Source organism: Mastacembelus armatus, chromosome 7 (genome assembly GCF_900324485.2).
Source record: "Mastacembelus armatus chromosome 7, fMasArm1.2, whole genome shotgun sequence".
Classification (NCBI taxonomy): domain Eukaryota; kingdom Metazoa; phylum Chordata; class Actinopteri; order Synbranchiformes; family Mastacembelidae; genus Mastacembelus; species Mastacembelus armatus.
The window spans coordinates 24,307,434-24,321,764 of NC_046639.1; the positions used below are offsets into that span (position 1 = coordinate 24,307,434).

A 14,331-nucleotide genomic window follows, 5' to 3' on the forward strand; every position below is an offset into this window, starting at 1 on the left:
GTGTGTGTGTGTGTGTGTGTGTGCGTGTGCGTGTGTGCGCGCAGAGAAGAAGCCAAGCCATTTGTCAAAAAGTGACATTGAGAAATGGACTGGGGAAGATGGGAGCAGTCTCCTAAAATAAAATCATCCTCTTCAGCAATACAGCGCTGTGGGGATGCTGGTTCTGGGTCAGGTTTGTGCTCCCAGCTACTTATTGTGCACCTGAAGGTTTATAGTGCATGAGTGGGTGTGTGTGAATCTGTGTGTGAACAGATTGAGGAGTGTGTGCCACATGTTATTGGCCCTCTACAGCTCAGATGATGCCGTCATGAGGTTTAGTCACATCTTTCATAACACACACGCACACATACTGACTTCAGAGAGCAGGAGAGTAATAGTCTGTTAATTAGCCTGTTGCTCCCCTGCCAGTGTGTAGGCGTGGGTAAGCAGTGTACACTCAGAAGGAAAAACAAGCAAACATGTTTCCTCCCACGATTGTTACAGAAACCTGGCGTATAATCGGCAACATGATGCATCACCTTGTCAACTTTGATCAAAATATGACTGGTACTTACAATCACCGTTACTTTGAAAATGGTGATTAATGTTATAATCTTCACTTGCAATGAACAAACGTAGCAAAGAGGAAACGGCTTAAGAACATCATGAGCTTCTCAGTACATAATGTTTTGTTATTCAAGGATAACAGCTCTCCACAGTGTCTTCATCAACGCTGTTTCCTGCAGCAGGTGTTTAAGGGAAACAACCTCAGATAAACCCAGTGTTCAGCACCAAACAGCAGCCAGACAAAGCTACTTGGGGAGCATTTAGCAACTAAAGAGCCAGATGTTAGACACAAAAACAGAAGTGCGAGTTGCGTGAATACAGAATGTACTCTTTGTCTTAATAGGTTTAGTCACATGACACAACAACGGTCAAAATACATTTCTTGATCTTTGGGGGCACTTCGGACGGTCTTCGTCCTGACAGTCCTTCAAAGGCTCTTTGAGGTTAAGACTGGGTTTTAGAGTTAAGAGTATGGGTCATGGATGGATTAGGAGCCACTGGGCCACCGGGGCACAGACATGTGAAAAGCCCCAAACTCCCCTGCACTTCTTACTTGTTTTGCGTTTCATTTGGTCATTTTGAGGATTTCTGCTGATGTTTTTCTGTTTTTACCTCAGTTTGTGGCTCTTTGCTGTGATTTTGTGGAAATTTGTTTGACTCACCAACAGAAAGGTTAACAGGCCCTCCACCATCTAGAGGCCTCCTGACTCATTGGTAACCTGGGCCTGTTGCCAGTAGGCCTGTTCAGTACTCCATCTCAATAGTAACGGTTGGTGTTAGACATTGAGTTGTGATGGTTAAGGTGAAGGGCTAGGGGATGCATTATATCAATAAGTGTCCTCACAAAGATGGTACAAACATTTGTGTGTGTGTGTGTGTGTGTGTCTGTGTGTGTGTGTGTGTGTGTGTGTGAGAGAGAGAGAGACCTGAGTAAGGGCTGCACAGAGTGAAGTGTAGGAGGGTGATACAGTAACACCAGCTGGTCCACATACTGATGCACAGGACTGCCAGAGCCCACGGTGTGTGTGAGGTTTTGTGTGTGGTTTCGTGTGTGAGCAGATTTCAGATCAGGTAATGCTTTGGCTCAATGTTATTCCCCAGAAAACCCACCCGCCATCTTCGTTGTGAATCCGTGTAAAGACTGTTAAAATCTGAACTCATCATTTTTCCGTTTTATTGCTTTCACTGCTCTCAAGTCGTACTGATTTCACTGACGCAGGCTTATTTATATCGGCCCTTTTTTAGCACCAGAGTGGAGAATTCTTGAAGAACCCCACAGACCTATCAAATTATATCAAACACTCATCATTTTTCTGTTGAACAGCTTTGATCAAAGAGAGATCAGCAGTAACCAGAGTTTACCTTTGGTTCCCAGTAGAGACTCAGCAAACCTAAAGTCTTTCAGGGACATATAAATTCTTGTTTTGTGAAATTGTGAACATTTTTCATAATGTGTGGTCAAGATCATGTTTAACTTTTTAATTTATAACTTTTTTTTATATGCAGCTACTTCAACACTAATTTCCATCACCAGTTTTTGTTATTCAGGGTACAAACTTTTTAAGCTGCCATTTTAAATTTAACAATCACATAGTCAGAATTTCTAGAAAGGTTTAAAGAACTACTTTAAGAAATTTGTTTAAAAAAAAGAACAGAATAAATCAATAACGTGTTGTTGTTAGCCTGAATATTTACAGTCTGGATGTCTGTAGGAGGTTTCCAGCCCTGTAACTGTATCTAGCTGATGGGAAAAGTCATGCTGGTTGAATAATCCTGCTGTGCAGAAGGTTCAGTCAAAGCCTGTAGCAGTTTGAGACCCACAAGAGTTAATATCTCAGTGGTAGGATTGAGATTTGAGCTTAAAATGTTTCTTTGTAAATAGTCGATAGACAAATGTCAATAAATTTTCATGTTGTAAATGTGTTTTTATTGACACCACAGGATTTCTAGAGTCGAGGTTGTGACGGCTCCACATGGTCTAGATATTCTTTATCTTATCTGTTTAACTTTTGCCAAGATTCAAGGTTCATTCTTGACCTTGGAAACAGCAGCTGAGGAAACAATCTCAGCACAATGTAGTAGGTGCTTTTGATCATATCACATGGTTTTTATCACCAGATGAACTTTGGTTCTCTAATTGTTTAGGCCAACCTGGATGAAAAGTTTTAACACAAGTCTAGATGGAATATTTCTTTTCTCAACTCGATGCCTCTTCATTAATTAAGCTTCTAGTATTTCTCTTATCTTGGTTACGAGGATGTTGCTGATAAATGTGAACCAGAGCTCCTGTGTGTCCTCTAGACAGCTGTGACTAACAACCTGAGGTCAGGGAATTTCACTAGTAAACTGGTTAAACAACTTGAAGCTAAATATAAGAACTTAGATATTCTAAGATTTGAGTTTCCTTCACATTATTTCTTCTATTTACTCTCTACCTCAACCATGCGAGCTCTGCCTGCTGTTAAAAATACACACAAAGCTTTTAATACTTTTTATACCTGTGAACATAAATTTGATTTGTATCTTTAGTGAATCAAATTTGCAGAATCACAACTTAAACTTTAAGACTTTAACACTTTCTGCTTAATGACTTTAAGAAGAAAGGGTAGTGGCAGGTAATGTCAAGTGTTCAGCGTAGATACAGTTTTTTTTAGTTTTTGTTTTCAGGAACACCCTGTAGAAACCAGTATTCATACCTGCCAGCTGCCCGAGGCTGGATTCCCACATTTGCTCTTTGTTAAAAGAATGCAAGTGGCTGTGGTGGTGGGTGTGTTGTTTTATGCATTATGCGTTATCTCCTTGGTGAGAAATACCTTCCAGAAAGTCCAATCAGAGGAATGTGTTTGCACCTTATTAGACACCAACAGACACAGCACAGGTCCAATATTCAGGAAGTACATTTTAAATCTTTGGAGAGAAGGGCTGTAGTGTTTCATGCAGAGTGACAATGCAGCTTAATACAACCACAGTTGAATCAAATATTTTTGCTTTAGCCTTTTGAGTCCTGGTGACACATACTTCAATTTGTATAAAGCTTCGGTTCACAGTGACTGGCATGCTTTCTGCTTTTCCAACCTTTGAGTGTGAACAAGGGGTTTAGAGTTTTGCTCAAGGGCCCCTCAGAGGTGCTAATAATGGAGGGCTATCCCTGCAGCTATACATCCTCTTGTTCAACGGTTAAAGATTCAGTCTACTGAAAACAAACTAGCAGCACATCCAAAGGAAAAGCTGTAAAAGGCCACGATCAAAGGGAGAACACTGTCTCTCTGATTGCTCTTCTAGATCTATGTAACTTTAAATTTGCTTGTAGTCTCAACACATGGTTGTATAAATAGGGGTAACAGCGCACACTTTCAGGCAGTCATGGTAGTGAGATAGATAGAAATACACACAGACTAATAGAGTGTACTTATTAATCCTAAATGTAAAGTGCAGTGTTAAAAAACCTCAGCTAAGTTTCTTAAGGGCTGAAATATAATTTATAAATAAACAGTCTGAGCTCAGGTCTTCACTGTGACACAGACGTCAATTATTGTAGAGACATAGCAGTTGGGCAGGAACGACTTAATGTAGCGTTCTTGTCACAGTGAACTGTAAAAGTCGAGAGTTAAACTGTTCAACAGGGTATTAAAAAGTGCTGTCATTAAAATGCTGCTTTTCAACAATGCATCAGTAATGAGAATCCAACATTTACCACTCTAAGGTTTTGCACACTGAGTAACTTTAACTTCTTCCAGTAAGTTTCCTTTTACCTGACAAAAGGTTGCAGTATAGGACTTTTACCTTTGACCCTTTAAGTTAAAAGTAATGAATTCTTACTTTTTTTTTTTTTTTTTTTTTTTTACCAAACAGGGCAGTAAACTAAAAATACTGTGGCTCAAAATGCCATTTTCTCTCTCTCCTCCTCCTTCCTCCCTCCCATTGGTCAAAGTAGGTTATGTAAACAGTAAAATATGAGCTTCCCTTCCTCACAGGAGGCGTGGCTGGATATCAGATCTGTGGTAGTGTGGCAAAGGTGAAAGCGTGTGTGAGCGAAAGTGTTCATGTGTTGCCAGGCAGTCGTCTGCTTCGCATCGATGCTGTCACCGCCTCCTCTTCTCTCCTCCCCCAATCTCCCTATTTCTCTCACTTTGGCACCCCTCCCCCAGACCAGTAGCTATGTGGGTTAGTGTGAGTATCCATGTGAAACAGGGCTCTCCTCTTCCACCCTGCATTGTGTGTGTTTGTGCGGGGGGTAAAGTGAAGTGTGAAGGATAATCCCAGACCACCAGGGGGTTTAAAAGGGTCTTGGGGTTCATTAGGTTGTTGTGAGACAGCCCCTTCCCCCTTTGTTGTAAGAGATTTTTTTTACACTTCATCTGTTTCTCTTCTCAGATTGTTCATTCTTCCCCTTTTATCAACCATTTTTCATCCTTCCCTTTATTATTTTTATGTTCTTAAGTCATGTTTTTCCTCTGCCTTCGCCAATTCTCTCATGTATTTTCTTGTTTTTTTTACTCCACCTTTTAATTTTCTTCATATTCTACTTTTCCTTCTCGTTCCAGTTCCCTTTTTTCTCATATATACTTCACAATTCTCCAGAAGTCCTCCTGTCATCCATCATCCATACGCGTTGCTGAAATTTGCCGTCTGTAGAAAGTGTGGTGTTTAAGAAGTGTTTATTGGTGTTTACGATGTGCAATACCATCCTGTGAGGCCAAAGCAGAATTTTCCAGTGGTGCACTGTGCTGAAAGAGGTAGAACATGATTTTATTAGTCTCCACCCTCTTTCTCCCTCTTTTTATCTTCTCTTCCCTTTTTCCTCACTTTCTTGATTTCTCTGTTCTCCAGCTTTATCTCCTTTCTCCATTTTTCCTCATTCCCCTAGACACAGTTATTGCGTGGTTTTTAATTTTGCCGTTTTAGTTTGGCAGATCGGGACTCCAGAGTAGTTGGTGAATATTAGCAATACGGCAGTTTTCATGTCTGTCTTTTTATAAACTGGAGAACCCCCGAAATGTGACAAATTACATTTGATTTTTGTGAGAATTTATATTCACCATACACAGGAAGCTGCAAAACTTAATTTATTGAAATTTTTGGTTTGTTTTTTTTTTGCAAAACATAAAAGGTGTGAGCTAAACAGCAATTTCTCAAGTATGTAAGGCATTTCAACTCTGTCCCATGACTGAAACTTAAATATGTGTCTGAGTTGAAGGGAAGAACCAAAGGTAGAAGTATTTTTACTGTAGAACTTAATATGAGAAAACCCTGAGGGCTTTTTAAGTTAATCATATTTCAGAGATGTCATAGCTGAGTTTAAGTTACGGTTTAGAATTTCCTTTTAAAAGGCCATAAATCATTGTGATTATAGCTGCAAGGAACATCTGGCCGATCACTGTGCGTCGCTGCATGTCTTTGAACTCTTCATCACTGATAGTTTCTGTCTCTTCATCGTGTCCAGCTTTTCCTTCTTGAGTCCCATCGCCCCAGTTGCCTAAAGCAGGCTCACTGTAGTGGGCGTGGCGTGCTGCTGTCGCACTCGCTCCTGTGTCAGTTGGCTGGGGGAGGGGAGACGGAGAGGGACGAGGAGGAGGACAGGAAAAGCGGCACAGCTTGGCCTGGGGGGGTTCCCACACACGGCGGGCCGATGCAGCTTTCAATGACTCATTGTTTTGTAATTGTCCCAATGGCCTTCTGTCCTTACTAGTGCGCCGGCAAAGCTGTGAGATGAGGCTAGTAGGGCTGGGTGTTAAGAGCCTCACACACACACTTTGACACGCTCTGTTCAGACAGGACAATAAGGAAGTGTATTAGCAGCATGGAGGAGGTACACACACCAGCTGAAGGAAGTTTCTGACAGTGAAAGTGTATGAAGGAAGCATGGACCGCTCATCAGAGTAGGAGACAAAAAACTTTCAGCCACATGACATGGGTGAGTAGTTGAAATTTCTTTTGACTGAATATCTCAGTGGCTGCTTTTCTGGCTGTTTCACAGTGTTTTTTTTTTTTTTTTTCCCAACAAATCTATCTGGCTGTTTCTTATAGTCTTTCTGGTAGTTGAGATATCTCTTCTGCTCTGTGCTGTCACTGTATGTATGTATGGGGAGGTTCTACCAAACTGACCTAAATGTGGTGCCGTCCCAAATCTTTGTCCAGCCCTCTCAGGCAGATCAGTGCTCAGAGGTTTCATAAGGCATGTTATGAAATAGATGCAGGAGTGGTTCTTGTTTCCGAAAAAGGTATTCACACATGCTCTGATGTTGATAATTCAGTTGAAACACTTTTTGAGATAAATTGTCCCATTTTCAAGCAGAAACTGGAATTGAAGTTTGGAGAAGAGGCTTCAGTTTAGGTCTGTGTCTTTCCTTCTCCTCAAAGTCAAGTGATAGTATGTTTCAGTCACAGTGTAATTACCAATTTAATTCAGGGAAAAGACTTTCTTTTAAGTTTTTATAACAGTTTCCTTGAGTCTGATTAAATCTGTGAGGAACTGACATCTTTCCCTTTAGAAAGTAGATAAATATTGTCCTATAAACAGTAATGGATGTATAGCTGCTACTTGACAGTGTGGTCTACCTCTGGTACAGCATTTAAGTTAACAGCTGCACATAAAACATAACGCCAGAGTATCTTGACAGATGCAGTCTTGTGTTAACTCCCTTAACCCCTTGAATTTAAAAAAAACTGTACGATCAGATTTGTTTTTGGAGTGTTGATATTATAGATTTATTTATTTAGAGGCTTTATCCTCAGGCAGAGGTTCAAAGTTTAGTCTAAATGACCTTATAAAATAAAGCTTTCGCTTAAAAAAACATGATTATGTTCATAGGTCAGCATTGACTTTACTTTTAATTCTGTGTGGATCATGGATCATGTGACTTTTGAGACTTGAGTTTCAGAGACAGATTTCTGCAGCCATATTCCAAAGTGAGGACTTACCTTTAAATGTACGTTTCACCCTGTATGTGTGAGTGAAGTCCTATTTCTTTAGAAAACGCGTATAAGGGGCAGGCTTTTCCAGCGTTTACAGACGGTGTGACTATGTGAAATTCATCCTGGTTTTGCTGAGGATTAGTCACATATTAATGCATTCAAAGTACATATTTCATAGTACATATTTCTTGTGTTTTCAGCTTTTTAGAGCAGCAGATGACAAACATTATCGAGGCATTTCAGGCAGAAAATCTTTCTAAACTTGCTTTTTTAAACTAACAATCATATAGAGCAGGCAGAAAGCATGAATGTGTGGGCGGCTGCTTCCGTACATGCTCTGTGTTATGGAGGAGTGTTTTTCTAGATGGTAGGGTGGGTGGGGACTGAGGGATGAGCCGCTGTACAAGTCCTCCCTGAGTGGGGCCCCGGCTCCAGCATGAGGGGTTATGTAAGTTTTTCAGCTGCCAGCCCTCTTGCCTGCCTCTGCCTCGCATTCACATTGTTTTTGACTGGAGAGGAGCGCACACAGCCAGTAGTCAGTGAGTCAGTCAGTCACTGAGGCAGTGGATTGAAGATCAGCTGAGTGAAAACAGGGCTGCGAGGAAGCGAACTACACCTCCTGTTTACATATTTGAAAGTGTTTTTTCCCCTGAAGGAGGAGGCAGTTTAGAGTTTGTCAGGGAGTTAGACGAGAGGAAGAAGGAAAGCGGGGGAGACTAGCTCTTGTCTTAACTCAATAACCATGCTGCTCCTGGACGAATCGGAGTCATTCGCAGGTAGGTGACATCATCACCCTGACCCTTGAGGCGAGGTGTGCGAATGGTTGAATCTCTGACCTCCTCGAAAGGCTGTGAGAAAAAGAGATGGAGGAAATTTTGGAAGTGAGAGGGAAAAAGAGGAAAGAAAATCGGCTTGCACTGGCACTGAAGATGCCTTGAGGAGAAAGGTTGCACAGATGCTGAGTGGTTTGAATGGTGACCGTGAGCACTGCTCCTTGGCTGCATGTTGCTGAGGGAAAGAAGTAGGAAGAGGTAGGTAGAGGGAAAGAGGACCTGAACACACCATGAGCACAAAACAAGTACTTAGATCTTTGCAACCATCACAGAAGAAACGGCAGCGATATTTGACTGATGCCTGTTAAGTTACTTAACGTCGTTGTGTAACACTGGATCTACACCTACTTAAACATGCACAGGCTATCTCTCTTCTCTTGCCTCTGTTCTCTCTCTGCAGTTTTATGTCTTAGTAGTTTCCTCTCTGCTCACTCAGTCTCTTCATTCCTGCTCCCTCTGTTCAGTTTGTCCTATTTTCTCCCTCTCTCTCTCTGTCCTCCCTTCATCCCTCGGCCAGTCTCTCCCACGCGTGCATGGCTGCCTCGCTCTCGTGTTGTCATCTCTTGCCAGCCCTCTCATTGGCTGTTTCTACGGTTACCTAAACCGATGCCATTGTGTGATTGGTGGCTCTGGGTAGGATTGAACCATGCTGGAAGTGTGAGCATGTGGAGGCAGGAAAACATATGGTTCATCAGACCAGTGGGTTAGGGGGGTAAACGTGTGAGGCAGCAGGCGGGGGCTGAGTGCTGACACAGTCTCTACTTTGGATGAAGTGAAAGCGAGCAAGAGTTGATTTCAGGTCTTACATAGCACATCATTTCTTTCTGGGTTGAGGAACTGAGGCATAAATCTGTTGCTCTGCCGACATACTGTCGGTAAAACCTTAGGGAAAGGTTTCAAATTCCTCCCACTAACAAGACTGTAATAAGTATTTATTCTTTTCCAGACTTAAGAGCTGTCTTTTAACATAGGCAGCTTAGAGGTTCATGTAACCTAATTTTAATAAAGTTAATCCTGTGTTTTCTGGGTAATTGTGTTGCTACTTCATCACCTGATTAACAGGCATATATGAAAACACATTACAGGACAGATAATACACAGGATTCCTCAACAATTAGCTGATATTTATTTTTAGATGGTACGAGAAACTATTTTGTGCATCTTTTTGTTTGACTGCAGGTTTTGTCTCCTGTAGGAGCAGTACATAGAGATATATATATGTATATGTATATGTACTAGGGACACTAGAGAAAATGAACAGGTTAATATGACCTTAGTCAGCTGAGAAGTCTCCGTCCCACAGACACATGATCAGATCGACCGCGGTCAGGTTACGGACTTTGCCATCTGACTCCTCTGTTGTCTTTGCGGTGTGTTTAGGTTTGTCCTCTTCCATTTTCCTAAATGTCCGACACCATACAAACAATATTGTTTTCAAATTAAAGTCACTTTAACCTCACTATCATTGCTGAGTTTAAATCCAATGTGTTGAGTACAGAGACAAAACCGTCTATATCTTCTTGTGTCTGTGGCACTGGAAAAAGAATCTATTTAAGTATAAATGTTTCTAAAAGCTGTTCAGAAATGTGTCTGTAAAGGTCATCAAGATTCTGAACGGATCAGTCAAGACTTCTGTGGGATCAGAAGTCTTGACTGATCCGTTCAAAAGTCACACCATGTTCCTCTGCCCCTCATTGTATGGACATTTATTTAGAAAGGCATAACAGGAAACCTTCATGGAGAAATAATTAATGTCTATGTGCTCGTAATTCTTGGGACTGCTCTGGGTGTGAAAAGAGACACTAGATGCCTTGTCATTGCTGCGGTGTCATCGCTCACAGCATGTTGAAGAGTGATAAAGGCTGAAAGAACACACTGTTCTCCATCCAGTCCATTGTGAAGGTTGTGTATGGGTGTGTGCGTTTGCGTCTTTGCACGTCTTCCCGTGAGTACAGTCTGTGCATCAGTGATGGAACAGTCCTGTGAAAATACAAGAGGAAGGAGTTTGCTTCGCTGATTGTTTTTGTCTGAGCTGTACTGTACGCTCTGTTTGGTTGTAATTGGCCTCGGCATGTCGGGCAGGAACAGTCTGCCCTGTTCAGACCAGAGCTGGAGTGTGGGCCAAATGCCCGGAGCATGTGCAGTTCTTTGGAATGCCACAACACAGAGGATGTAGGCTTCACCAGGCTGTCATTTACACCTATTGTCTTAGGGTTTTTCCAACTCTCCGCTTCCTCCTGAATGATCATATACCCACTTTCAATTTTCTCTGTCAATGTAAATATCCTCCTTTACTGCACAATATTTTACAATATCACAGACACTTGCATCATAACTTTCTCTTTTTAAAGAGCTATTTCTGCTGTAAAAGCTGGAAAATAATTCATTTAGTGATCCTGTAAACACCTAAGTGGTCTTTTCAATGAAATTAAAGCCTTAATATGTAACTATCAGCAAGAAGTTACTAAATTATGTTGATTATTTTGTCTTTTCCAGCAGCAACTGCTGAATAACAATGGCCTAAGTCAACCCCTACTTATGAGTTGACCCAGAGAAGGGTGTTATGGGTAATCACAGGTTGTATGCCTCTCAATTCTAAACCCGAGTGCTACAGAAAAACCTTTACACATGTATAAGAAACAGCAAAGTCGTTCTGTGCACTCCATTTACACCGGGGAGGCTAGGCTGAGGAGCTGTTTATTGCAGGACAGTTTACAGCAATACAAAATTCAGTCTCCAAAGTTTCACCGAAAACATTATCACCTACATGAAGGGAGGATTTATTGCAGGGCAGTCACATTACAAATGTTTTGGTGGTTTGGTTTTGTGTAGGTGAGATTTCTCTGTGGTTGTTTAAAGGCAGAAAGTACACAGCGTCCTGAGTGCTGCTATCCAGCGTTTATGTAACAGGCTATAGTGTGACCGGCATAGTGATAATGGTTGGCAGCGTCCAGACGTACTTGCGTGTGTCCTCGCCTCCTCTCTCGTTCCTCCTCTTCCTCCTCTTCAGCAGCAGTGACACACTGGCCTACAAACAGCCTGTTCTACCTCACCTCACCCTTCTGCTGCTATCTCTCCAGCATGCAGGCATTATCTCTCTACCTTGTTTCTCTTTTCTGTGTGTGTTGTGTTTGCCTCTCACAATTTCATCATTTCTCTGATAAACACACACACACACACACACACACACAATCAGCAGGGGAGTTTCATAACTCACCTGAATAAAGCAGCCTTAATAACTCATTCAGGGCAGTGTGTTATGTAAGATAGGTCTCACAACTATAGTGAGACATGACACTCTCTCTGTCTCTCTCTCTCTCTCTCTCTCTCTCTCTCTCTCTCTCTCTCTCTCTCTCTCTCTCAAATTATTTCTTGTCTTTCAGAAGTTACATAACTCAGTTTAATCTTGGGCAATCTTTGGAAGGAAACCATGACTGCTTTTCTGCTTTTCCACAAATATTTTTCAAAATTTGATTTTGGCTCTCTCCCTCTCTCTCCCTCTCTCTCCCTCTCCCTCTGCTCGTTGTGATATGTTTTTCTCAAGTTCATCCCTGCAGACACTGTGAACAGCTGACTGAGAAATGTAGATAAAACAAAAAGGTGCAGAATCTCTGATCAGCAGTCTGTAGTTTGTACCAATCTGTCTGAAAGTGGTAAACCAGAAGTTATTCATATGACTTTAACACAGAGAAGCCAATTTTTACACGTTATATATTTTCAGTTGTAGTTGATTTATAACAAATAATAATAATAAAAACAGTCAATGTAAAGTTTCCAAAATAATAATTATATTATTATATCATACAGTAAGAAAGTTGGCCCACCTGCTTCTCACCTACAGAAGGAGAAAGAAGGTGTTATTTATCTGTGTGTTGGTGGGAAAGGTAACACATTTTAATGAATTTTGTCAGATATTTGCTTCAGTCAGGTTTGACTGCCCCTTGTTACTTTTAGGTGTAAATAAATAAAAAGGACATCCTAAGAGGAAGAAGAAGAAAGAGGAAAATAATTTTTGAACATCTTTTTACCATTATCTCATGAACTAGTGTACTTGGTTGGTTGGTTATTGATGATGCAAAGGATTCCCAGGTGTACCGGAACAGTTGCTATGTTGATGGACAGCTGTGACTGATGGTTTCTCAAGGAAAATACTAAACGTTGGCTGATTTGAGAGCAGGTGATGCTGTTGTAAATTCAGTATATTCAGGCTTTTAAAGAGTTGTCAGACAAAGAAGCTCCTTTCAAGATCTCAAACTGAGTTGTGGAAAAGCTTGATGTGTATTGTCGCTATTTACAGATAATACATTAACCAGAAAAATCACTGATCAGTTATTAATATTGATTCCAGGTTTTCTGGAACTCAGAAACACAATATGTACAACAGTTTTTTTTTGTTTTTTTTTTAGTGGAAGACGAACAGGGTTTAAAATGTCAAACATCCAGGAAGTCAAAGAATCATAGTGTGTTATCAGTCAACAATCAATGAAGACCTGACATGTTAAATGCACAGTTAACTTACAGTATGTGGCAGAGGACACTCCCTTAGTCTGTCTTGTTTTCAGTCCAGCTTATTGATGTGTTGATCTTCTTATTTGTTGTTTTTGGCTTTTTTTTTTCTTTCTGTCCTTCTGGTCTGTCCACCCGGACTCATTCCCGCCATCTTTCTTGCTGCTGGCTGCAATTTGAAAACACTTGTAAAAATAAGAGGAAAGTGCTAAACAGCAGGAGTGAGGTGGAAAATCCCAAAGCTGACGACAGACACACACACACACACACACACAAGGCAGACATAATGGCATTGTGTTTGTGCAACACAACAGTACGTTTGACTTAGTCTCAAAGTCTGGATGTTCTTTAAATGTCACTATTTGTCTGGTTCTGCTTGCGTGTGTTGTGTTCTGTGTGTCTCTTGATGCAGTACATCCTTGTGTGCGTGTGTGTGTGTGTGTGTGTGTGTGCGTACAGGACGTGAGGTTCTTGTGAACATACTGGTTGTATAACAGCCAGAGGCAGCGGTTACATAAGCGTCCCCTCTCGTCCGACCAGCCTCAGCGTCGGTGGCCTGTCTGTCTGTTAGAGAACAACTTTCTGTCTGAGTGAGACTGAGACTGTGTGCGTGTGTGTGTGCGTGTGTGGAGAAGCTGACTGGACTCTTATTAAAAGCAAGTTGGCTTACAATGTGGAGCAGCCTAACTGAAGTACCTCAAAGTGGAAAAACATTGTGAGAGTAAGTTTTTGCCCGTTTTTGCCCGATGACCTACACTCTACACGCAACCTACTGACCTCATTTATCTCTGGCTCGTCTCCACTTCCATAAGGTTGACATTTTGACCCCCCCTTCTCACATTTTAAACACCTAATTAAATCAGGAACTGCTGTTTAGTGTCAGATAAAATCAGATTTCACGTTTTCTGGTGTCTGTGTTTTGTGTTGTTGAATTTCAGCTATTAAAGCTCCACAAAAGGTGTGTTCATGTAAGAGCTTAAGAATAGATTTCCAAGTAATCAAGTGAATCAATGAGGTGATTAAATACTTCTTATACACTTTATCTGTATGACGCACCTCTATCTATAGATGGATTTCTAAACATTGTATGTAAAATGCAGACACAATATACAGAATATCCCACTACATTATTCATATTGTTTTAGTCAATTAGCCTTCAAAGCCTAATCAACAGTTGTCAGTGAATGACATGTTGTAATGACAGTTTGATGTGATCATTTCGCAAGACAGACACAATTACACTTTGCGTTGGCAACGGACAACCACATCTCACTCATCTCCCTGCCCAGTGTTTTATAACCACACATCAACAAGAGGTGATTATGTAACAGGGAGGGCAGGTTGGCCCAGTGAGAGTGATCGAACAGATACATCGAGCAGGAGGGGAGGGGAAATGGTCGTTAACATATGAGATGAGACAAGAAGAACGTTGAGTCAGAATAACACATACCTTGGCAAGAGGTGAGGAGTGAGAAGGCAGAGGAAAGGAGAGGAAAATGGCACACGAACAGAGAGGAGAGGTGCGAAGAAG

At 41.3% G+C, this 14,331-nt stretch overlaps 1 protein-coding gene across 4 annotated transcripts in view; it reads left to right on the plus strand.

The window, feature by feature from the left end:
* The window catches only part of LOC113145575 (helicase ARIP4-like), a 62,731-nt gene that overhangs the window by 21,342 nt on the left and 27,058 nt on the right, over positions 1 to 14,331 (plus strand). Inside the window, exon 1 of one of the 4 annotated variants that reach the window (XM_026332446.1) lies at positions 6,132 to 6,460. The exons of 2 other annotated variants lie outside the window; for them this stretch is intronic. In XM_026332446.1, coding sequence (XP_026188231.1) covers positions 6,457 to 6,460 — 4 coding nt within the window. In that variant the 5' untranslated portion in view covers positions 6,132 to 6,456. Of the gene's footprint in view, positions 1 to 6,131; positions 6,461 to 7,923; positions 8,238 to 14,331 lie in introns of those variants that run through there. One more of the 4 variants, XM_026332445.2, reaches the window with a different exon arrangement.